This window comes from Staurois parvus, unplaced genomic scaffold, assembly GCF_062004578.1.
Source record: "Staurois parvus isolate SC_StPar_1 unplaced genomic scaffold, SC_StPar_1.0 ptg000100l, whole genome shotgun sequence".
Lineage (NCBI taxonomy): Eukaryota > Metazoa > Chordata > Amphibia > Anura > Ranidae > Staurois > Staurois parvus.
Window position 1 is genome coordinate 14,500 of NW_028317896.1, and position 26,729 is coordinate 41,228.

The 26,729-nt window shown below is 55.4% G+C and overlaps 1 protein-coding gene across 1 annotated transcript in view; it reads right to left on the reverse strand.

Moving 5' to 3' along the window:
* LOC149467793 (polyhomeotic-like protein 2) overlaps nucleotides 1–18,348 on the reverse strand; it is a gene marked incomplete at its 3' end in the record, with an annotated part of 32,842 nt that extends 14,494 nt beyond the window's left edge. The window contains exons 1-4 of the mRNA XM_089671178.1: nucleotides 18,064–18,348; nucleotides 11,007–11,098; nucleotides 4,026–4,190; nucleotides 1,538–1,603 (exon numbers count right to left, since the gene is read on the reverse strand). Of these exons, the coding sequence (XP_089527304.1) occupies nucleotides 1,538–1,603; nucleotides 4,026–4,190; nucleotides 11,007–11,098; nucleotides 18,064–18,085 (345 nt within the window). The remainder of the gene's footprint in view (nucleotides 1–1,537; nucleotides 1,604–4,025; nucleotides 4,191–11,006; nucleotides 11,099–18,063) is intronic.
* Nucleotides 18,349–26,729: the final 8,381 nt, after the last annotated feature.

The following is a 26,729-nucleotide window of genomic DNA, read 5'->3' on the forward strand; positions in this document are numbered from 1 at the left end:
TCTGCTCCTATGTGGAGGAGGAACAGGAGGAGCCCTGCCAGAGCCCTACAGAATGACCTCCAGCAGGCCACTGGTGTGAATGTCTCTGACCAATCAGAAACAGACTTCATGAGGGTGGCCTGAGGGCCCGACGTCCTCTAGTGGGCCCTGTGCTCACTGCCCGGCACCATAGAGCTGGATTGGCATTGGTCATTGAACCCCAGAATTGGCAGGTCCACCACTGGCACCCTGTGCTTCTCACAGATGAGAGCAGGTTCCCCCTGAGCACACGTGACAGACGTGAGAGGGTCTGGAGAAGCCGTGGAGAACGTTCTGCTGCCTGGAACATGGTTCAGTATGACCGTTGTGGTGGTGGGTCAGTGATGGTCTGGGGGGGGCATCTCCATGGAGGGACACAGAGACCTCTACAGGATAGACAATGGCCCCCTGACTGCCATTAGGTATGGGGATGAAATCCTTGGACCCATTGTCAGACCCTATGCTGGTGCAGGGGGTCCTGGGTTCCTCCTGGTGCGGTGGGTCCCGGGTTCCTCCTGGTGCATACAATGCCCGGCCTCATGTGGGGGGGGGGGGGGGGGTATGCAGACAGTTCCTGGAGGATGAAGGAATTGATACCACTGAATGGCCCCCACACTCTCCTGACCTAAACCAAATAGAACCCTCTGGGATGTCATGTTTTGGGCCATCCGACGCCACCTGGTTGCACCTCAGACTGTCCAGGAGCAATGACATTTCACCAACATGGACTCGCCTGCTCCATCATTTCTTCACTTTGATTTTTGGGGTGTCTGTGAATTCAGTCCTCTGTAGGTCGATCATTTCCATCCAATGATGGGGCGTCCCCCCCCCCCATCACCCATCCCCCGTCCATGTCAGTATAGAGATCCAGCAGGAGATTCCTCCCCATTGAGGTCTGATGGGTTCTCAGAGTCTTCCTGTCATTGGTGGAGCCGTATATATATACATTGTGTACAGTCCGGGGGAGGGGTATATATATATACATTGTATACAGTTCGGGGGAGGGGTGTATATAAACATTGTGTACAGTCCGGGGGAGGGGTATATATATACATTGTATACAGTTCGGGGGAGGGGTGTATATAAACATTGTATACAGTCCGGGGGAGGGGTATATATATACATTGTGTACAGTCCGGGGGAGGGGTGTATATATATACATTGTCCGGGGGAGGGGTGTGTATCATTGTGGGAGCTGCAGTGACATCTGGTGGCCATAGCCGGCATCTCCCATATTGGACACAGGCCGGTGATTGGCATCAGTCTATAGAATGCCCAGCATGCTCCCCTCCATCCATCCATCCATCCCCACAAGCAGACCGCCCCGCCCCCTCCATCACTTGCAGAGCCCAGACATCACTACACACAGACTATACAGCGTCATCCGTGTGCGGTCCGGGGGGGGGGGGGGGGGGGGGTTCCGTGTGTTGTGGGGATTACAGAGGGACACTGATAAGGAAATCTGGCAGCACAGGTTAGGCGGGAGGTGCTTGTTAGGGGGGAGGAGTCACAGACTCACCGTTGTCATCTGGGACGGACTCTGCTGGGTCCCTGTAGGGGTCGCTCTGCTGCCCGCCAATCCGGCCTGAGAATAGAAGGATACTGGGAGTGTAATACACAGAGACACGCCCCCAATGTGCTGCCCCACCCCCACAGAGACACTCCCTTCATACCCTGCCCCACCCCCACAGAGACACTCCCTTCATACCCTGCCCCACCCCCACAGAGACACTCCCTTCATACCCTGCCCCACCCCCACAGAGACACTCCCTTCATACTCTGCCCCACCCCCACAGAGACACTCCCTTCATACTCTGCCCCACCCCCACAGAGACACTCCCTTCATACTCTGCCCCACCCCCACAGAGACACTCCCTTCATACTCTGCCCCACCCCCACAGAGACACTCCCTTCATACCCTGCCCCACCCCCACAGAGACACTCCCTTCATACTCTGCCCCACCCCCACAGAGACACTCCCTTCATACTCTGCCCCACCCCCTACTTACTGACTGCACTGCTGCTGGTTAGGTGCCACACCCCTTCTCCCCTCCCCCATTACTGAACCCCCTGTGAGCCATCAATGTCCAGGTCCTGCACCAGAGATGGGGCCCTAAACAAGGTAGTAGCTTTGCCCTTCCCCCATCACTATGATTGACACTGATCTGCAAAGAAGCCCCACCCTGTATGCATTGTCTGTAATGCCATGGCTCCTCCCCTGAGTAACTGACAGCCAATTACACTCACCCCAGGGCAGGTATGAGGGTTGTACCTGGGCCCCCCACACATCCTCTGGGCCCCTGGCTCCTCTGTAGGTTGAACCACTCACTACATCTCGGCTCACCTGTAATCCTCAGACATGAAATGTGAACAAAGCACATCCCTCCATAGTGTGTCCTGGTGTCAGTCCAGAGCACGGGGTGTCACCGCTGCCTGCTGCCATCAGTCACTTCTGATGAGTTTTCATGACACCAAGAGATAAATGGTGACAGGGGGAGGGAGCTTCAGCACACAGCCTGTGATTGACAGCCTCAGCTCTGTTCCTGTGTGAAAGGGGGGAGGGGTTATCTCTTCCCTCCAATCAGCTCTCACTGAGCTCTGCAGAGTGTAATATCAACTCCCCGCCCCGTTTTCTGAAAGCTCAGGCAAGTTGTATAAATTCTGCACTCCGAATGGCTGTAGAAGATAGAATCCTACAGATAAAAAGGTACAACTTCTGTAGGAGGATGGATTTCCTCTCTGTTTGTCAGCTGAGGCCGGTCACTGCACTGGGGGTTTGCTCAGGTGTAGACCTCCCATGCCTGTTCAAACCCCACCCCCTTAAATGACAGGCTCCGCCTCCAGGTGCAGCCCCTCCGCCATGGATGAATACTCACATCATACCCCGTCTCCAGACTCTGCAGCCCCTCCTCCATGGATGAACACTCACATCATACCCCGCCTCCAGACTCTGCAGCCCCTCCTCCATGGATGAACACTCACATCATACCCCGCCTCCAGACTCTGCAGCCCCTCCTCCATGGATGAACACTCACATCATACCCCGCCTCCAGACTGCAGCCCCTCCTCCATGGATGAACACTCACATCATACCCCGCCTCCAGACTGCAGCCCCTCCTCCATGGATGAACACTCACATCATACCCCGCCTCCAGACTCTGCAGCCCCTCCTCCATCGATGAACACTCACATCATACCCCGCCTCCAGACTCTGCAGCCCCTCCTCCATGGATGAACACTCACATCATACCCCGCCTCCAGACTCTGCAGCCCCTCCTCCATGGATGAACACTCACATCATACCCCGCCTCCAGACTGCAGCCCCTCCTCCATGGATGAACACTCACATCATACCCCGCCTCCAGCCTCTGCACATGGATGAACACTCACATCATACCCCGCCTCCAGACTGCAGCCCCTCCTCCATGGATGAACACTCACATCATACCCCGCCTCCAGCCTCTGCACATGGATGAACACTCACATCATACCCCGCCTCCAGACTGCAGCCCCTCCTCCATGGATGAACACTCACATCATACCCCGCCTCCAGACTCTGCAGCCCCTCCTCCATGGATGAACGCTCGCATCATACCCCGCCTCCAGACTCTGCAGCCCCTCCTCCATGGATGAACGCTCGCATCATACCCCGCCTCCAGACCCTGCAGCCCCTCCTCCATGGATGAACGCTCGCATCATACCCCGCCTCCAGACCCTGCAGCCCCTCCTCCATGGATGAACGCTCGCATCATCCCCCGCCTCCAGACCCTGCAGCCCCTCCTCCATGGATGAACGCTCGCATCATACCCCGCCTCCAGACCCTGAAGCCCCTCCTCCATGGATGAACGCTCGCATCATACCCCGCCTCCAGACCCTGCAGCCCCTCCTCCATGGATGAACGCTCGCATCATACCCCGCCTCCAGATGGCTCAGTGTTCACTACCGTACACCCCCTCCCCCCCAATACACTCAGTCATTATGCCCCGCCTCCATTTGTGAACACTAACCTGCTGTGCTGCTGCCAGGCTCTGGAGCTGAGCGCTGTTCAGGTGCTGCTGATGCTGTTGCAGAGCTGCTGTCTGCAGCATAAGGTGCTGCTGCTGTGCGGCATACATCTGCTGCAGGTACTGCGCTGCTGTGTTGGGCTGACGGCTCAGAGCTTGCTGAATCACCTGTAATGACAAATGAGCAATGGGGTCATCTCCGCCACCCCTAAAGCGCCCCTAAAGCCAGACGCCGGCTCCGTCACCCCTAAAGCCAGACGCCGGCTCCGTCGCCCCTAAAGCCAGACGCCGGCTCCGTCGCCCCTAAAGCCAGACGCCGGCTCCGTCGCCCCTAAAGCCAGACGCCGGCTCCGTCGCCCCTAAAGCCAGACGCCGGCTCCGTCGCCCCTAAAGCCAGACGCCGGCTCCGTCGCCCCTAAAGCCAGACGCCGGCTCCGTCGCCCCTAAAGCCAGACGCCGGCTCCGTCGCCCCTAAAGCCAGACGCCGGCTCCGTCGCCCCTAAAGCCAGACGCCGGCTCCGTCGCCCCTAAAGCCAGACACGGCTCCGTCTCCCCTAAAGCCAGACACGGCTCCATCACCCCTAAAGCCAGACACGGCTACGTCTCCCCTAAAGCCAGACACGGCTCCGTCTCCCCTAAAGCCAGACACGGCTCCGTCTCCCCTAAAGCCAGACACGGCTCCGTCTCCCCTAAAGCCAGACACGGCTCCGTCTCCCCTAAAGCCAGACACGGCTCCGTCTCCCCTAAAGCCAGACACGGCTCCGTCTCCCCTAAAGCCAGACACGGCTCCGTCTCTCCTAAAGCCAGACACGGCTCCGTCACCCCTAAAGCCAGACACGGCTACGTCACCCCTAAAGCCAGACACGGCTACGTCACCCCTAAAGCCAGACACGGCTCCGTCACCCCTAAAGCCAGACACGATCCTCCCACTTGTACTCCTGACATGCTCGATCACAGTCCACTCGGTTTCCTCGAGGTTCCGGTGTTGCCTGTCCCAACCACATGACGTCTCATCTGTGCAGCACAGATATTCTCACAAATACAGACTAAAGCCGAAATGCCGTCCTGATGTACAAAGAAATCTCACCTGGTGACCCGACTCACCCGACACTCAGGTAGGTGTACACAGGCTGGGGTGGGCAGACCTAGGAAAAGCTCCGCCCTGCTGGTTGCTAAGGGTTACCCCAAACTACAGCTTTCTGGAAGAAGGAGGAATGTGATGACAGGGAAGATTGCAATCCGTTGGGTTCTGAGGTCAGGAGGGGTGAACTCTGTGACTGGAGTAGAAGAATGGGAGCTCTGCTCTCCTCCGTTGTCACCATCTCCGGTCCTCATCCATCACCGGCCTCCCCTCCCCCTCCATGACAGCTCTTCCATCATCCCCAACTGACCAGCCACAGCCTGAGAGCAGAGAGAGCGCCTGACCAGAGACACCCCAGAGAGAGTCCAACCAGAGACACTCAACACCCCAGAGAGCCCCTGACCAGAGACACCCCAGAGAGAGGTCAACCAGAGACACCCAACACCCCAGAGAGCCCCTGACCAGAGACACCCCAGAGAGAGTCCAACCAGAGACACTCAACACCCCAGAGAGCCCCTGACCAGAGACACCCAACACCCCAGAGAGCCCCTGACCAGAGACACCCCAGAGAGAGGCCAACCAGAGACACTCAACACCCCAGAGAGCCCCAGACCAGAGACACCCCAGAGAGAGGCCAACCAGAGACACTCAACACCCCAGAGAGCCCCTGACCATAGACACCCAACACCCCAGAGAGAGGTCAACCAGAGACACCCAACACCCCAGAGAGCCCCTGACCAGAGACACCCCAGAGAGAGTCCAACCAGAGACACTCAACACCCCAGAGAGCCCCTGACCAGAGACACCCAACACCCCAGAGAGCCCCTGACCAGAGACACCCAACACCCCAGAGAGCCCCTGACCAGAGACACCCAACACCCCAGAGAGCCCCTGACCAGAGACACCCCAGAGAGAGTCCAACCAGACACTCAACACCCCAGAGAGAGTCCAACCAGAGACACCCAACACCCCAGAGAGCCCCTGACCAGAGACACCCCAGAGAGAGTCCAACCAGACACCCAACACCCCAGAGAGCGCCCGACCAGAGACACCCCAGAGAGAGTCCAACCAGAGACTCAACACCCCAGAGAGCCCCTGACCAGAGACACCCAACACCCCAGAGAGCCCCTGACCAGAGACACCCCAGAGAGAGTCCAACCAGACACTCAACACCCCAGAGAGAGTCCAACCAGAGACACCCAACACCCCAGAGAGCGCCTGACCAGAGACACCCCAGAGAGAGTCCAACCAGACACTCAACACCCCAGAGAGCCCCTGACCAGAGACACCCAACACCCCAGAGAGCCCCTGACCAGAGACACCCCAGAGAGAGGCCAACCAGAGACACCCAACACCCCAGAGAGCCCCTGACCAGAGACACCCCAGAGAGAGTCCAACCAGAGACACCCAACACCCCAGAGAGCGCCTGACCAGAGACACCCCAGAGAGAGTCCAACCAGAGACACCCAACACCCCAGAGAGCCCCTGACCAGAGACACCCAACACCCCAGAGAGCCCCTGACCAGAGACGCCCAACACCCCAGAGAGCCCCTGACCAGAGACGCCCAACACCCCAGAGAGCCCCTGACCAGAGACGCCCAACACCCCAGAGAGCCCCTGACCAGAGACACCCAACACCCCAGAGAGCCCCTGACCAGAGACGCCCAACACCCCAGAGAGCGTCCGACCAGAGACACCCAACACCCCAGAGAGCCTTTGACCAGAGACACCCAACACCCCAGAGAGCCCCTGACCAGAGACACCCAACACCCCAGAGAGCCCCTGACCAGAGACGCCCAACACCCCAGAGAGCCCTTGACCAGAGACCGCCCAACACCCCAGAGAGAGTCCGACCAGAGACGCCCAACACCCAAGAGAGCGCCCGACCAGAGACACCCAACACCCAAGAGAGCGCCCGACCAGAGACACCCAACACCCCAGAGAGAGTCCGACCAGAGACACCCAACACCCCAGAGAGTGCCCGACCAGAGACACCCAACACCCCAGAAAGCCCATGACCAGAGACACCCAACACCCCAGAGAGCGCCTGACCAGAGACACCCAACACCCCAGAGAGCGTCCGACCAGAGACACCCAACACCCCAGAGAGCGTCCGACCAGAGACACCCAACACCCCAGAAAGAGTCCGACCAGAGACACCCAACACCCCAGAGGGCGTCCGACCAGAGACGCCCAACACCCCAGAGAGCCCCTGACCAGAGACACCCCAGAGAGAGTCCAACCAGAGACACCCAACACCCCAGAGAGCGCCCGACCAGAGACGCCAAACACCCCACAGAGAGTCCGACCAGAGACACCCAACACCCCAGAGAGCCCCTGACCAGAGACACCCCAGAGAGTGCCCGACCAGAGACACACAACACCCCGGAGAGCCCATGACCAGAGACACCCAACACCCCAGAGAGCGCCCGACCAGAGACACCCAACACCCCAGAGAGCGCCCGACCAGAGACACCCAACACCCCAGAGAGCGTCCGACCAGAGACGCCCAACACCCCAGAGAGCGTCCGACCAGAGAGACCCAACACCCCAGAGAGCATCCACCAGAGACCCCCAACACCCCAGAGAGCGCCCGACCAGAGAGACCCAACATCCCAGAGAGCGTCCGACCAGAGATGCCCAACACCCCAGAGGGAGTCCGACCAGAGACGCCCAACACCCCAGAGAGCATCCACCAGAGACCCCCAACACCCCAGAGAGCGTCCAACCAGAGACGCCAAACACCCCAGAGAGCATCCACCAGAGACCCCCAACACCCCAGAGAGCGCCCGACCAGAGAGACCCAACATCCCAGAGAGCGTCCGACCAGAGATGCCCAACACCCCAGAGAGCGCCCGACCAGAGACGCCCAACACCCCAGAGAGCGCCCGACCAGAGACGCCCAACACCCCAGAGAGCGCCCGACCAGAGACGCCCAACACCCCAGAGAGAGTCCGACCAGAGACACCCAACACCCCAGAGAGCGCCCGACCAGAGAGACCCAACACCCCAGAGAGCGTCCGACCAGAGAGACCCAACACCCCAGAGAGCGTCCGACCAGAGAGACCCAACACCCCAGAGAGCGCCCGACCAGAGACGCCCAACACCCCAGAGAGCGCCCGACCAGAGACACCCAACACCCCAGAGAGAGTCCGACCAGAGACACCCAACACCCCAGAGAGCGTCTGACCAGACTGCCCCCTTCTCCCCCTGCCCTGCCCTGTGTACACTCTACTTACAGTCTCCTGGACCTTGTAGGAAGTTGGTGAGCAGTGCCAGAAAATCCCGCAAACCTGGGACTTCCGATCTCTCTTCTTCTGACCAGACAAAGTGCCGAGAGGAAGAGGGTGGAGACCCAGAGCAGGCACAGAAACTGCCAATCAGCATCGTCCAATCATGGAGGAGCCCCGGACTGTGAATGAGCAGAAGACAAAAGTCCCCTACTACAATGTGACCTGTGAGCTGACTGGCCCCTCAATGAGAGTCAGTTCTGTACAGACTGCAACTGAGAGAGAGACGGCCTGAGGAGTGACCCCCCAGAGACACCCCATGATCTACATCCGGGGTACACCGATCCCCAGAGACACTCCATGATCTACAATCTGGGGTACACCGATCCCCAGAGACACTCCATGATCCGGGGTACACCGATCCCCAGAGACACCCCATGATTTACAATCCAGGGGTACACCGATCCCCAGAGACACCCCATGATCTACATCCGGGGTACACCGATCCCCAGAGACACTCCATGATCTACAATCTGGGGTACACCGATCCCCAGAGACACTCCATGATCTACAATCTGGGGTACACCGATCCCCAGAGACACTCCATGATCTACATCCGGGGTACACCGATCCCCAGAGACACTCCATGATCTACAATCTGGGGTACACCGATCCCCAGAGACACTCCATGATCTACAATCTGGGGTACACCGATCCCCAGAGACACTCCATGATCTACAATCCGGGGTACACCGATCCCCAGAGACACTCCATGATCCGGGGTACACCGATCCCCAGAGACACCCCATGACCTACATCCGGGGTACACCGATCCCCAGAGACACTCCATGACCTACATCCGGGGTACACCGATCCCCAGAGACACTCCATGACCTACATCCGGGGTACACCGATCCCCAGAGACACCCCATGATCTACAATCCGGGGTACACCGATCCCCAAAGACACTCCATGACCTACATCCGGGGTACACCGATCCCCAGAGACACCCCATGATCTACATCCGGGGTACACCGATCCCCAGAGACACCCCATGATCTACATCCGGGGTACACCGATCCCCAGAGACACTCCATGATCTACATCCGGGGTACACCGATCCCCAGAGACACCCCATGATCCGGGGTACACCGATCCCCAGAGACACCCCATGATTTACAATCCAGGGGTACACCGATCCCCAGAGACACTCCATGATCTACATCCGGGGTACACCGATCCCCAGAGGCACCCCATGATCTACATCCGGGGTAAACCGATCCCCAGAGACACCCCATGATCTACATCCGGGGTACACCGATCCCCAGAGACACTCCATGATCTACATCCGGGGTACACCGATCCCCAGAGACACCCCATGATCTACATCCGGGGTACACCGATCCCCAGAGACACTCCATGATCTACATCCGGGGTACACCGATCCCCAGAGACACTCCATGATCTACATCCGGGGTACACCAATCCCCAGAGACACTCCATGATCTACATCCGGGGTACACTGATCCCCAGAGACACCCCATGATTTACATCCGGGGTACACTGATCCCCAGAGACACTCCATGATCTACAATCCGGGGTACACCGATCCCCAGAGACACTCCATGATCTACATCCGGGGTACACCGATCCCCAGAGACACTCCATGATCTACATCCGGGGTACACCGATCCCCAGAGACACTCCATGATCTACATCCGGGGTACACTGATCCCCAGAGACACTCCATGATCTACATCCGGGGTACACCGATCCCCAGAGACACCCCATGATTTACATCCGGGGTACACTGATCCCCAGAGACACTCCATGATTTACATCCGGGGTACACCAATCCCCAGAGACACTCCATGATCTACATCCGGGGTACACTGATCCCCAGAGACACTCCATGATCTACATCCGGGGTACACTGATCCCCAGAGACACTCCATGATCTACATCCGGGGTACACCGATCCCCAGAGACACCCCATGATTTACATCCGGGGTACACTGATCCCCAGAGACACTCCATGATTTACATCCGGGGTACACCAATCCCCAGAGACACTCCATGATCTACATCCGGGGTACACCGATCCCCAGAGACACTCCATGATCTACATCCGGGGTACACCAATCCCCAGAGACACCCCATGATTTACATCCGGGGTACACCGATCCCCAGAGACACTCCATGATCTACATCAGGGGTACACTGATCCCCAGAGACACTCCATGATCTACATCCGGGGTACACCGATCCCCAGAGACACCCCATGATCTACATCCGGGGTACACTGATCCCCAGAGACACCCCATGATCTACATCCGGGGTACACTGATCCCCAGAGACACCCCATGATCTACATCCGGGGTACACCGATCCCCAGAGACACTCCATGATCTACATCCGGGGTACACCGATCCCCAGAGACACCCCATGATCTACATCCGGGGTACACTGATCCCCAGAGACACCCCATGATCTACATCCGGGGTACACCGATCCCCAGAGACACCCCATGATCTACATCCGGGGTACACTGATCCCCAGAGACACTCCATGATCTACATCCGGGGTACACCGATCCCCAGAGACACTCCATGACCTACATCCGGGGTACACCGATCCCTGCTATACTTCCACCCTCAGTCATGATCACTTTACCTGGACTGTCTGACGATCGTTTGTTGTCTGCCGATTGCTGGTCGAATTTGATGCCTCGTTCTCCATATTGCCACAAGATGGGAGGGAAGTCCCTGCAGAGACACAAACAGCATCCAGGACAGAAGTGGGACTGTGCAGAGTCCATATACAGTGAAGGAAATGTGTATTTGCCCCCCCCCCCCCGATGGTGAATGTTCGCCCCTCACACAGAAACGATCGGTCTAACAATGGAATGTTCGCCCCTCACACAGAAATGATCGGTCTAACAATGGAATGTTCGCCCCTCACACAGAAATGATCGGTCTAACAATGGAATGTTCGCCCCTCACACAGAAATGATCGGTCTAACAATGGAATGTTCGCCCCTCACACAGAAATGATCGGTCTAACAATGGAATGTTCGCCCCTCACACAGAAATGATCGGTCTAACAATGGAATGTTCGGTGTAACACTGAGAGACAGAATACAACAACAAATTCAGCAGAAATGCGTCTAACAAATGATGACGGATCTGCATGTTCATGAGGGAAAGAAGGATTTGATCCCCTATCATTCAGCAGGATTTCTGGCTCCCAGGTGTCTCTCATACAGGTAACAAGCTGAGATTAGAAGCAGTCTCTTAAAGGGAGTGCTGCTAATCTCATTGTGTTACCTGTATAAAAGACACCTGTCCACAGGAGCCATCAAACCATCAGATTCCAAACTCTCCACCATGGCAAAGACCAAAGAGCTGTCCAAGGATGTCGGGGACAAGATGGTAGACCTACACAAGGCTGGACTGGGCTACCAAACTATGGCCAAGCAGCTTGGTGAGAAGGTGACAACAGTTGGTGCAATCATTCACAAATGGAAGAAACACAAAACAAGTGTCAGTCTCCCTAGGTCTGGTGCACCATGCAAGATCTCACCTCGTGGAGTGTCAATGATCATGAGAACAGTGAGGAATCATCCCAGAACTACACGTGAGGATCTTGTCAATGATCTCCAGGCAGCTGGGACCACAGTCACCAAGAAAACAATTGGTAACACACTACGCCGACAAGGACTGAAATCCTGCAGTGCCCCCGCACGGTCCCTCTGCTCAAGAAAGCCCATGTCCAGGCCCGTCTGAAGTCTGCCACTGAACATCTGAAAGATGCCGAGGAGGACTGGTGGGAAGTGTTGTGGTCAGAGGAGACCAAAATCCAGCTGTTTGGCATCAACTCAACTCGCCGTGTTTGGAGGAGGAGGAATGCTGCCTATGACCCCAAGAACACCATCCCAACTGTGAAACATGGTGCTGGAAACATTCTGCTTTGGGGGTGTTTTTCTGCTAAGGGGACAGGACAACAGCACCGCATCAAAGGGACGATGGACGGGGCAATGTACCCTCAAATCTTGGGTGAGAACCTTCTTCCCTCAGCCAGGGCATTGAAAATGGGTGGTGGATGGGTGTTCCAGCATGACAATGACCCAAAACACACGGCCAAGGCAACAAAGGAGCGGCTCAAGAAGAAGCACATTAAGGTCCCGGAATGGCCTAGCCGGTCTCCACACCTTCATCCGATGGAAAATCTGTGGAGGAGCTGAAAGTTCGAGTTGCCAAACGTCAGCCACCAAACCTTAATGACTTGGAGAGGATCTGCCATGAGGAGTGGGCCAAAATCCCTCCTGAGATGTGTGCGAACCTGGGGGCCAACTCCAGGGAACGTCTGACCTCTGTGATGGCCAACAAGGGATTGGCCACCAAGTACTAAGTCATGTTTTGTGAAGGGGATCAAATCCTTCTTTCCCTCATGAACATGCAGATCCGTCATCATTTGTTAGACGCATTTCTGCTGAATTTGTTGTTGTATTCTGTCTCTCAGTGTTACACCGAACATTCCATTGTTAGACCGATCATTTCTGTGTGAGGGGCGAACATTCCATTGTTAGACCGATCGTTTCTGTGTGAGGGGAGAACATTCCATTGTTAGACCGATCATTTCTGTGTGAGGGGCGAACATTCCACTGTTAGACCGATCATTTCTGTGTGAGGGGCCAACATTCCAATGTTAGACTGATCATTTCTGTGTGAGGGGCGAACATTCCATTGTTAGACCGATCGTTTCTGTGTGAGGGGGGGGACATTCCATTGTTAGACCGATCATTTCTGTGTGAGGGGCGAACATTCCATTGTTAGACCGATCATTTCTGTGTGAGGGGCGAACATTCCATTGTTAGACCGATCATTTCTGTGTGAGGGGTGAACATTCCATTGTTAGACCGATCATTTCTGTGTGAGGGGCGAACATTCCATTGTTAGACCGATCATTTCTGTGTGAGGGGCGAACATTCCATTGTTAGACCGATCATTTCTGTGTGAGGGGGGGGAACATTCCATTGTTAGACCGATCATTTCTGTGTGAGGGGCGAACATTCCATTGTTAGACCGATCATTTCTGTGTGAGGGGCGAACATTCAATTGTTAGACCGATCATTTCTGTGTGAGGGGCGAACATTCCATTGTTAGACCGATCATTTCTGTGTGAGGGGCGAACATTCCATTGTTAGACCGATCATTTCTGTGTGAGGGGCGAACATTCCATTGTTAGACCGATCATTTCTGTGTGAGGGGCGAACATTCCATTGTTAGACCGATCATTTCTGTGTGAGGGGCGAACATTCCATTGTTAGACCGATCATTTCTGTGTGAGGGGCGAACATTCCATTGTTAGACCGATCGTTTCTGTGTGAGGGGCGAACATTCCATTGTTAGACCGATCGTTTCTGTGTGAGGGGCGAACATTCACCATCAGGGGGGGGGGCAAATACACATTTCCTTCATGTACAGAATAAGGACAGATACTGAGAATGGCACCCGGGACGATGTACAGCCCGCCGTCAGTCTTGGGGATCTAATATCTGCAGGAACTTTAAAAAAAAAAAAAAAAGGGGGCTGTAGCTGACCCCTCCCCCGATCACCAACTGCACCCCAACACCCCCCCCCCCGTACCCCATACAGTGGGGCAAAAAAGTATTTAGTCCCCACCAATGGTGCAAGTTCTCCCACTTACAGAGATGAGAGAGGCCTGTAATTGGCATCATAGGGAGACCTCAACTATGAGAGACAAAATGAGAAAACAAATCCAGACAATCTCATTGGCTGATCTGGAAAGAATTTATTTGCAAATTATGGTGGAAAATAAGTATTTGGTGACCTACAAACAACAAGATTTCTGGCTCTCACAGACCTGGACCTTCTTCTTTAAGAGGCTCCTCCTCCTGCACTCATTACCTGTATCAATGGCACCTGTTTGAACTTGTTATCAGTATAAAGACACCTGTCCACAACCTCAAACAGTCACACTCCAAACTCCACTATGGGGAAGACCAAAGAGCTGTCCAAGGACACCAGAAACAAAATTGTAGACCTGCACCAGGCTGGGAAGACTGAATCTGCAATAGGCAAGCAGCTTGGTGTGAACAAATCAACTGTGGGAGCAATAATTAGAAAATGGAAGACATACAAGACCACTGATAATCTCCCTCCATCTGGGGCTCCACGCAAGATCTCACCCCGTGGGGTCAAAATGATCACAAGAACGGTGAGCAAAAATTCCCAGGACCACACGGGGGGACCTAGTGAATGACCTGCAGAGAGCTGGGACCAACGTAACAAAGGCTACCATCAGTAACACACTACGTCGCAAGGGACTCAGATCCTGCAGTGCCAGACGTGCCCCCTGCTTAAGCCAGTACATGTCCGGGGCCTGTCTGAAGTTTGCTAGAGAGCATTTGGATGATCCAGAAGAGGATTGGGAGAATGTCATATGTCAGATGAAACCAAAATAGAACTGTTTGGTAGAAACACAACTCGTCGTGTTTGGAGGAGAGAGAATGCTGAGTTGCATCCAAAGAACACCATACCTACTGTGAAGCATGGGGGTGGCAACATCATGCTTTGGGGCTGTTTCTCCGCAAAGGGACCAGGACGACTGATCCATGTACAGGACAGAATGAATGGGGCCATGTATCGTGAGAGTGCAACCTCCTTCCATCAGCAAGGGCATTGAAGATGAAACGTGGCTGGGTCTTTCCAACATGACAATGACCCCAAACATACCGCCCGGGCAACGAAGGAGTGGCTTTGTAAGAAGCATTTCAAGGTCCTGGAGTGGCCCTAGCCAGTCTCCAGATCTCAACCCCATAGAAAACTTTGGAGGGAGTTGAAAGTCCGTGTTGCCCAGCGACAGCCCCAACATCACTGCTCTAGAGGAGATCTGCATGGAGGATGAGATCTGCATGGAGGATGAGATCTGCATGGAGGATGGGCCAACATACCAGCAACAGTGTGTGCCAACCTTGTGAGGACTTCCAGGAAAACGTCTGACCTCTGTCATTGCCAACAAAGGATATATAACAAAGTATTGACATGAACTTTTCATATTCACCAAATACTTATTTTCCACCATAATTTGCAGATAAATTCTTTCCAGATCAGCCAATGAGATTGTCTGGATTTGTTTTCTCATTTTGTCTCTCATAGTTGAGGTCTCCCTATGATGCCAATTACAGGCCTCTCTCATCTCTGTAAGTGGGAGAACTTGTACCATTGGTGGGGACTAAATACTTTCTTGCCCCCCTGTATATGCAGACCCCAACACACAGCATTGTCTGCACTCCGGCCATCATAGGTCAATACAGGACAATGATAAGGAGGGGGGCAGAGGTGTCAGTGAGGAGTCAGCACGGTGTCAGTGAGGAGTCAGTACGGTGTCAGTGAGGAGTCAGTACGGTGTCAGTGAGGAGTCAGCAGGGTGTCAGTGAGGAGTCAGCACGGTGTCAGTGAGGAGTCAGCACGGTGTCAGTGAGGAGTCAGTACGGTGTCAGTGAGGAGTCAGCACGGTGTCAGTATGGTGTCAGTGAGGAGTCAGCACGGTGCCAGTGAGGAGTCAGCACGGTGTCAGTGAGGAGTCAGCACGGTGTCAGTGAGGAGTCAGTGAGGAGTCAGTACGGTGTCAGTGAGGAGTCAGCACGGTGTCAGTGAGGAGTCAGCACGGTGTCAGTATGGTGTCAGCACGGTGTCAGTGAGGAGTCAGTACGGTGTCAGTGAGGAGTCAGCAGGGTGTCAGTGAGGAGTCAGCAGGGTGTCAGTATGGTGTCAGTGAGGAGTCAGCACGGTGTCAGTATGGTGTCAGTGAGGAGTCAGCACGGTGTCAGTATGGTGTCAGTGAGGAGTCAGCACGGTGTCAGTGAGGAGTCAGCACGGTGTCAGTGAGGAGTCAGTACGGTGTCAGTGAGGAGTCAGTACGGTGTCAGTGAGGAGTCAGTACGGTGTCAGTGAGGAGTCAGCAGGGTGTCAGTGAGGAGTCAGCACGGTGTCAGTGAGGAGTCAGCACGGTGTCAGTGAGGAGTCAGCACGGTGTCAGTGAGGAGTCAGCACGGTGTCAGTGAGGAGTCAGCACGGTGTCAGTGAGGAGTCAGCAGGGTGTCAGTACGTTATCAGTGAGGAGTCAGTACGGTGTCAGTGAGGAGTCAGCAGGGTGTCAGTGAGGAGTCAGCAGGGTGTCAGTGAGGAGTCAGCACGGTGTCAGTGAGGAGTCAGTACGTTGTCAGTGAGGAGTCAGCACGGTGTCAGTGAGGAGTCAGCACGGTGTCAGTGAGGAGTCAGTGAGGAGTCAGCAGGGTGTCAGTGAGGAGTCAGCACGGTGTCAGTGAGGAGTCAGTACGTTATCAGTGAGGAGTCAGTACGTTATCAGTGAGGAGTCAGTACGGTGTCAGTGAGGAGTCAGTACGTTATCAGTGAGGAGTCAGCACGGTGTCAGTGAGGAGTCAGCACGGTGTCAGTGAGGAGTCAGTACGTTATCAGTGAGGAGTCAGTACGTTATCAGTGAGGAGTCAGTACGTTATCAGTGAGGAGTCAGTACGGTGTCAGTGAGGAGTCAGTACGGTGTCAGTGAGGAGTCAGCAGGGTGTCAGTGAGGAGTCAGTACGGTGTCAGTGAGGAGTCAGTACGTTGTCAGTGAGGAGTCAGCACGGTGTCAGTGAGGAGTCAGTACGGTGTCAGTGAGGAGTCAGTACGGTGTCAGTGAGGAGTCAGCACGGTGTCAGTGAGGAGTCAGTACGTTGTCAGTGAGGAGTCAGCACGGTGTCAGTGAGGAGTCAGTACGGTGTCAGTGAGGAGTCAGTACGGTGTCAGTGAGGAGTCAGTACGTTATCAGTGAGGAGTCAGTACGTTATCAGTGAGGAGTCAGCACGGTGTCAGTGAGGAGTCAGCACGGTGTCAGTGAGGAGTCAGTACGTTATCAGTGAGGAGTCAGTACGTTATCAGTGAGGAGTCAGTACGGTGTCAGTGAGGAGTCAGTACGGTGTCAGTGAGGAGTCAGCAGGGTGTCAGTGAGGAGTCAGTACGGTGTCAGTGAGGAGTCAGCACGGTGTCAGTGAGGAGTCAGTACGTTGTCAGTGAGGAGTCAGCACGGTGTCAGTGAGGAGTCAGTACGGTGTCAGTGAGGAGTCAGTACGGTGTCAGTGAGGAGTCAGTACGTTATCAGTGAGGAGTCAGCACGGTGTCAGTGAGGAGTCAGTACGTTATCAGTGAGGAGTCAGCACGGTGTCAGTGAGGAGTCAGCAGGGTGTCAGTGAGGAGTCAGCACGGTGTCAGTGAGGAGTCAGTACGTTATCAGTGAGGAGTCAGCACGGTGTCAGTGAGGAGTCAGTACGTTATCAGTGAGGAGTCAGCACGGTGTCAGTGAGGAGTCAGCACGGTGTCAGTGAGGAGTCAGCACGGTGTCAGCACGGTGTCAGTGAGGAGTCAGCACGGTGTCAGTATGGTGTCAGTGAGGAGTCAGTACGTTATCAGTGAGGAGTCAGTACGGTGTCAGTGAGGAGTCAGTACGTTGTCAGTGAGGAGTCAGTACGTTATCAGTGAGGAGTCAGTAGGGTGTCAGTGAGATGTCAGCACGGTGTCAGTGAGGAGTCAGTACGGTGTCAGTGAGGTCTCTCCTCCGCCATCATAGGTCAGTACAGGACATCTTCTAGAATAATCAGCCAGTGGGGAGGGGGAGGGGATCTCAGCATGAATGGCGGGGGTCTTACCAGTCAGAGGGTCCCCAGGCATCCCACCTCCGGCAGCCTTTTGTTCGGCTCCCCAGCCTCCGCCGACATGCCTCCTGCAATCACATATACACACTGGAAGGAGAAGACCGGCCTCACTTCCACATGATTATGATGTTGCCTGGCAACAGCCAATCAGGGGGCCCCTGTACAGGGCAGGTTGTCTGTGATGTATAGAGCCGGCCTTCATCCTCCATCACTGCAGAGACATCAGGGGGCGCCACACACCCGACAATCCCCCCCAATATCACCCCAGGACAGGGCCAATCACATCCCAGATAGGACATCTACACTGCTGACATCTGATTGGCTGCTAGAGGCACCACAGCCCCCTCAGTGTACATTCACAGCTCAGTAGGGATCAGCAGCCAATCAGCAGAGACCTCGCTTCTCCCCGCAGTACATACCGCCGTACAGATGGCGATGAATCCCGTCCAGACCGACCCACCGAACACGACCGACCCCCCCCCACCCACCGAATACGACTGACCCCCCCCCACCCCACCGAACACGACCGACCCCCACCCACCGAATACGACCGACCCCCCCACCCACCGAACACGACCGACCCCCCCCACCCACCGAACACGACCGACCCCCCCCCCACCCACCGAACACGACCGACCCCCCACCCACCGAATACGACCGCCCCCCCCCCTCTACCCACCGAATACGACCGACTCCCCCACCCACCGAATACGACCGACCCCCCCCACCCACAACCGACCCCCCCTCCGAACACGACCGAACCCCCCCCCACCGAACACAACCGACCCCCCCCCACACACCGAATACGACCGACCCCCCCCCCACACACCGAATACGACCGACCCCCCCCACCCCCCCTCTACCCACCGAATACGACCGACCCCCCACCCACCGAATACGACCGACCCCCCCCACCCACAACCGATCCCCCCCTCCGAACACGACCAAACCCCCCCCCACCGAACACGACTGACCCCCCCACCCACCGAACACGACCGACCCCCCCCCCCACCCACAACCGACCCCCCCCCCTCCGAACACGACCGAACCCCCCCACCGAACACGACCGACCCCCCCCCACCGAACACGACCGACCCACAACCGACCCCCCCCACCGAATACGACCGACCCCCCCCCCCAAGACCGATCCCCCCCACCGAACCCCCCCCCACTGAACACGACCGACCCCCCCACCCACCGAACACGACCGACCCCCCCCACCCACCGAACACGAAAGACCCCTCCCCCACCCTCCGAACACGACCGACCCCTCCCACCGAACACGACCAACCCCCCCACCCACCGAACACGACCGACCCCCCCCCACCCACGACCGACCTCTCCCCCACCCGCCGAACACAACCGACCCCCCCACCCACTCTCATCCCACCTGAGGTCCTCCCATCCCACCGGAGCAAACGGGACAATCGCTCCTATAGAAACACATCGAATATATCCCACCGTGACAGCGATTGGAACATACAGTGACCTCACAGCCTCATATATACAGCTCCCCGCCCCCCATACATACAGAGCCCTGACCACCCATACAGAGCCCAGACCCCCCCCCCCATACATACAGAGCCCTGACCACCCATACAGAGCCCAGACCCCCCCATACATACAGAGCTCAGACCCCCCCATACAGAGCCCAGACCCCCCCCCCATACATACAGAGCCCCAGACCCCCCCCATACATACAGAGCTCAGACCCCCCCATACAGAGCCCATACCCCCCCCATACATACAGAGCTCAGACCCCCCCAATACCTACAGAGTCCAGACCTCCATATCGTGTTTCATGTCACACTCTGTATTATGGCTTGGTGGTGTCAGTGTGTGACTGTAGTCGGTGTACGGTGTGGTGTCAGTGTGTGGTGTCAGTGTGTGGCTGTAGTCGGTGTACGGTGTGGTGTCAGCGTGTGACTGTAGTCGGTGTACGGTGTGGTGTCAGTGTGTGGCTGTAGTCGGTGTACGGTGTGGTGTCAGTGTGTGGTGTCAGTGTGTGGCTGTAGTCGGTGTACGGTGTGGTGTCAGTGTGTGGTGTCAGTGTGTGGCTGTAGTCGGTGTACGGTGTGGTGTCAGCGTGTGACTGTAGTCGGTGTACGGTGTGGTGTCAGTGTGTGACTGTAGTCGGTGTACGGTGTGGTGTCAGTGTGTGACTGTAGTCGGTGTACGGTGTGGTGTCAGTGTGTGGTGTCAGTGTGTGGCTGTAGTCGGTGTACGGTGTGGTGTCAGCGTGTGACTGTAGTCGGTGTACGGTGTGGTGTCAGTGTGTGACTGTAGTCGGTGTACGGTGTGGTGTCAGTGTGTGGCTGTAGTCGGTGTACGGTGTGGTGTCAGTGTGTGACTGTAGTCGGTGTACGGTGTGGTGTCAGTGTGTGGTGTCAGTGTGTGACTGTAGTCGGTGTACGGTGTGGTGTCAGTGTGTGACTGTAGTCGGTGTACGGTGTGGTGTCAGTGTGTGGCTGTAGTCGGTGTACGGTGTGGTGTCAGTGTGTGGCTGTAGTCGGTGTACGGTGTGGTGTCAGTGTGTGGCTGTAGTCGGTGTACGGTGTGGTGTCAGTTTGTGACTGTAGTCGGTGTACGGTGTGGTGTCAGTGTGTGGCTGTAGTCAGTGTACGGTGTGGTGTCAGTGTGTGGCTGTAGTTGGTGTACGGTGTGGTGTCAGCGTGTGGCTGTAGTCGGTGTAGGGTGTGGTGTCAGTGTGTGGCTGTAGTCGGTGTACGGTGTGGTGTCAGTGTGTGGTGTCAGTGTGTGGCTGTAGTCGGTGTACGGTGTGGTGTCAGTGTGTGGTTGTAGTCGGTGTACGGTGTGGTGTCAGCGTGTGGCTGTAGTCGGTGTACGGTGTGGTGTCAGCGTGTGGCTGTAGTCGGTGTACGGTGTGGTGTCAGTGTGTGGCTGTAGTCGGTGTACGGTGTGGTGTCAGTGTGTGGCTGTAGTCGGTGTACGGTGTGGTGTCAGTGTGTGACTGTAGTCGGTGTACGGTGTGGTGTCAGTGTGTGGCTGTAGTCGGTGTACGGCGTGGTGTCAGTTTGTGACTGTAGTCGGTGTACGGTGTGGTGTCAGGGTGTGACTGTAGTCGGTGTACGGTGTAGTGTCAGCGTGTGACTGTAGTTGGTGTACGGTGTGGTGTCAGTGTGTGGTGTCAGTGTGTGACTGTAGTCGGTGTACGGTGTCGTGTCAGTGTGTGACTGTAGTCGGTGTACGGTGTGGTGTCAGTGTGTGGCTGTAGTCGGTGTACGGTGTGGTGTCAGTGTGTGACTGTAGTCGGTGTACGGTGTGGTGTCAGTGTGTGGCTGTAGTCGGTGTACGGTGTGGTGTCAGTGTGTGACTGTAGTCGGTGTACGGTGTGGTGTCAGTGTGTGGCTGTAGTCGGTGTATGGCGTGGTGTCAGTTTGTGACTGTAGTCGGTGTACGGTGTGGTGTCAGGGTGTGACTGTAGTCGGTGTACGGTGTAGTGTCAGCGTGTGACTGTAGTTGGTGTACGGTGTGGTGTCAGTGTGTGGTGTCAGTGTGTGACTGTAGTCGGTGTACGGTGTGGTGTCAGTGTGTGACTGTAGTCAGTGTACGGTGTGGTGTCAGTGTGTGGCTGTAGTCGGTGTACGGTGTGGTGTCAGTGTGTGACTGTAGTCGGTGTAGGGTGTGGTGTCAGTGTGTGGCTGTAGTCGGTGTACGGCGTGGTGTCAGTTTGTGACTTTAGTCGGTGTACGGTGTGGTGTCAGGGTGTGACTGTAGTCGGTGTACGGTGTGGTGTCAGTGTGTGACTGTAGTCGGTGTACGGTGTGGTGTCAGTGTGTGGTGTCAGTGTGTGACTGTAGTCGGTGTACGGTGTGGTGTCAGTGTGTGACTGTAGTCGGTGTACGGTGTGGTGTCAGTGTGTGGCTGTAGTCGGTGTATGGTGTGGTGTCAGTGTGTGGCTGTAGTCGGTGTACGGTGTGGTGTCAGTGTGTGGCTGTAGTCGGTGTACGGTGTGGTGTCAGTGTGTGGCTGTAGTCGGTGTACGGTGTGGTGTCAGTGTGTGGCTGTAGTCGGTGTACGGTGTGGTGTCAGTGTGTGACTGTAGTCGGTGTACGGTGTGGTGTCAGTGTGTGACTGTAGTCGGTGTACGGTGTGGTGTCAGTGTGTGGCTGTAGTCGGTGTACGGCGTGGTGTCAGTTTGTGACTGTAGTCGGTGTACGGTGTGGTGTCAGGGTGTGACTGTAGTCGGTGTACGGTGTAGTGTCAGCGTGTGACTGTAGTTGGTGTACGGTGTGGTGTCAGTGTGTGGCTGTAGTCGGTGTACTGTGTGGTGTCAGTGTGTGACTGTAGTCGGTGTAGGGGGTGGTGTCAGTGTGTGGCTGTAGTCGGTGTACGGTGTGGTGTCAGTGTGTGACTGTAGTCGGTGTACGGTGTGGTGTCAGTGTGTGGTGTCAGTGTGTGACTGTAGTCGGTGTACGGTGTGGTGTCAGTGTGTGACTGTAGTCGGTGTACGGTGTGGTGTCAGTGTGTGACTGTAGTCGGTGTACGGTGTGGTGTCAGTGTGTGGCTGTAGTCGGTGTACGGTGTGGTGTCAGTGTGTGGCTGTAGTCGGTGTACGGTGTGGTGTCAGTGTGTGGCTGTAGTCGGTGTACGGTGTGGTGTCAGTGTGTGACTGTAGTCGGTGTACGGTGTGGTGTCAGTGTGTGGCTGTAGTCGGTGTACGGCGTGGTGTCAGTTTGTGACTGTAGTCGGTGTACGGTGTGGTGTCAGGGTGTGACTGTAGTCGGTGTACGGTGTAGTGTCAGTGTGTGACTGTAGTTGGTGTACGGTGTGGTGTCAGTGTGTGGCTGTAGTCGGTGTACGGTGTGGTGTCAGCGTGTGACTGTAGTCGGTGTACGGTGTGGTGTCAGCGTGTGACTGTAGTCGGTGTACGGTGTGGTGTCAGCGTGTGACTGTAGTCGGTGTACGGTGTGGTGTCAGTAACATTACCAACCTTGGCTTGTTCTCGACTACGCTTCTGCCTGATCCCAACCTGTGACTGTTCATTACCGACCTTGGCCTGTTCTCGACTACGCTTCTGCCTGATCCCAACCTGTGACTGCTCATTACCGACTGTCAGGAATGGACTCGCCAATGGTGGTTGGGACTCACCTGCCTTGTGGGCTGCAGTACCAGGGCTGGCCAGCGGGTGCTCTCAGCAGCCAGAAGCTCACTCCTGCAATCAAGCCATCACCTGAGGCTGATTGCAGGAGGTGTATTTAAGGAATGGCCAGGCCTGCAGTCAGGGCCTTGGTGTATTGTTCCCATGAGCCCCTGTACCTGCATCCTGTCTGCTTCCTGCCTGATCCTGACTCTGCTTGAACTCTGCCTGCACCGACCTCGGCTACTCCTGACCAGTCTTCTGCCTACTCCTTGTACCTTGTCTACCCGTTAGCTACTGACCTGGCCCGCCTGACTACGTTGTGCTCCATATATATATATATCAGTTAAGGTTTGGGTTTGTTTCACCTTGTTGTATGTATTTGTGTTAGCTTTGAGTTTGGTTGTTTGCACTGCGTTTATGTTTGTGTTGCCCTTAATAAATTATATTGTTTTACACGCTATACCTGAAGTCTGTGTTTCCCTGTGTCAGTCCACACACCTCTGGTCATACCCGGAGCCCTGACACCGACCTTGGCTTGTTCTCGACTACGCTTCTGCCTGATCCCAACCTGCGACTGTTCATTGCCAACCTTGGCTTGTTCTCGACTACGCTTCTGCCTGATCCCAACCTGCGACTGCTCATTACCGACCTTGGCTTGTTCTCGACTACGCTTCTGCCTGATCCCAACCTGCGACTGCTCATTGCCGACCTTGGCTTGTTCTCGACTACGCTTCTGCCTGATCCCAACCTGCGACTGCTCATTACCGACCTTGGCTTGTTCTCGACTACGCTTCTGCCTGATCCCAACCTGCGACTGCTCATTACCGACCTTGGCTTGTTCTCGACTACGCTTCTGCCTGATCCCAACCTGCGACTGTTCATTACCGACCTTGGCTTGTTCTCGACTACGCTTCTGCCTGATCCCAACCTGCGACTGCTCATTACCGACCTTGGCTTGTTCTCGACTACGCTTCTGCCTGATCCCAACCTGCGACTGCTCATTACCGACCTTTGCTTGTTCTCGACTACGCTTCTGCCTGATCCCAACCTGCGACTGCTCATTACCGACCTTGGCTTGTTCTCGACTACGCTTCTGCCTGATCCCAACCTGCGACTGCTCATTACCGACCTTGGCTTGTTCTCGACTACGCTTCTGCCTGATCCCAACCTGCGACTGCTCATTACCGACCTTGGCTTGTTCTCGACTACGCTTCTGCCTGATCCCAACCTGCGACTGCTCATTACCGACCTTGGCTTGTTCTCGACTACGCTTCTGCCTGATCCCAACCTGCGACTGCTCATTACCGACCTTGGCTTGTTCTCGACTACGCTTCTGCCTGATCCCAACCTGCGACTGTTCATTACCGACCTTGGCTTGTTCTCGACTATGCTTCTGCCTGATCCCAACCTGCGACTGCTCATTACCGACCTTGGCTTGTTCTTGACTACGCTTCTGCCTGATCCCAACCTGTGACTGCTCCTTACCGACCTTGGCTTGTTCTCGGCTACGCTTCTGCCTGATCCCAACCTGTGACTGCTCCTTACCGACCTTGGCTTGTTCTCGACTACGCTTCTGCCTGATCCCAACCTGCGACTGCTCCTTACCGACCGTGGCTTGTTCTCGACTACGCTTCTGCCTGATCCCAACCTGTGACTGCTCATTACCGACCTTGGCTTGTTCTCGACTACGCTTCTGCCTGATCCCAACCTGTGACTGCTCCTTACCAACCTTGGCTTGTTCTCGGCTATGCTTCTGCCTGATCCCAACCTGTGACTGCTCCTTACCAACCTTGGCTTGTTCTCGACTACGCTTCTGCTTGATCCCAACCTGCGACTGCTCATTACCGACCTTGGCTTGTTCTCGGCTATGCTTCTGCCTGATCCCAACCTGTGACTGCTCCTTATCGACCTTGGCTTGTTCTCGACTACGCTTCTGCTTGATCCCAACCTGCGACTGCTCATTACCGACCTTGGCTTGTTCTCGGCCATGCTTCTGCCTGATCCCAACCTGCGACTGCTCATTACCGACCTTGGCTTGTTCTCGGCTATGCTTCTGCCTGATCCCAACCTGTGACTGCTCCTTATCGACCTTGGCTTGTTCTCGACTACGCTTCTGCTTGATCCCAACCTGCGACTGCTCATTACCGACCTTGGCTTGTTTACTGACCATACTTCCGTTTCATCCTTACCTGCTTATACGCTACAGGACCTCCGCTTGCTCACCTCCTGGTGGGGTGATCCTGAGGACTGCAACCTGGTGCTAACACGCAGCAAAATCCATCTCCACCATAAGGAGCTCTAGTGAACACTGGTTGGGACTCCGCACCTCGGGTGATCCCACTCCTCCGCCACAGTGACCTGCCTGTGTACCTATCTTGCTTTTTGCAGGTGAGCCTTTCCACTGCTATAGCAACTGGTCTTCGAGCCTGACCCCTGATCGTGACACCCCCATACAGGAGGAGGAGGTACCGCTGGACCCCTATACTTCAAATATACTGTATAGATGTATATCCAGACTAAACACAGAGAGGCTCTAAGACCCCCCATACAGGAGGAAGAGATATTACTAGGATCCTGATACTTTATATATACTGTATATATTCAGACTAAACTCAGAGGGGCTCTGAGACCCCCCATACAGGAGGAGGAGGTATTGCTGGACCCCTATACCATATATATATATAGAGAGAGAGTGAGAGAGAAAACTAAGAGGACTCTGAGACCCTCATATAGAAGAGGCAAGTACATCCAGGACCCCTGTACCTATTTGCAGAATGATCTCTGTAGAAGGATAAGTGGGAATAGCTCTCCGTCTGTCCGTCCACCTGGAGGGTGTACAGTGAAGACACCCAGATGTGAGGTACAGAAGGGCTGAGCTCTCTGTTCATTGATAGGAGAGATTTATTAGAAAACATTTTCCTGGCACAATCACAGTGGTGACGGATGGAAGGCATGTGACTGTCACTACACTGCGATCCTCCGACAACGCCTTCATTCTCCAACTAAACGATTCTCCGGGGGACATGAAAAGGTGCAAAGCAACCTGGGCATGTCGGGGGCATTCAGGGGCCACAGTTAGGGGTACATAATGTTCTATGGAGAACAGGGGAGAACAGAGGACCCCAAACTCTTCTGACTGTAATATTCTGCTAAATTCTATGTTGTGTTTACCAGAAAGTTCCACCCTGAATGCTCCTCACCCGATCCCTACAGAGGAGCGACTCCCCTTCCACTATTACTACAACAACAATTCTACCATTGCACATCATTCAAGGAGGAGGTGGGCTCCAGTGATAGGAGGTGACCACATTCGAATACCAGAGAGATATCCAATATATTATCTGTCACCAGGATGGAGGAGAGATACATGTTTTCCGCAGAGGGGATGATAGCAAAATCACCTGAGAGTGGAGATGGCAACTGGGGAAGCAGAAGATGTTTCCCGGAAACGACAAGTCTACCTGAATATGAGGGCGAGGAGGCACAGACGGCCATACTGACATATTGCTAGGTGGAGGAAGGACGGCAGCAGGTTATTTACCTGAATCCTGATATA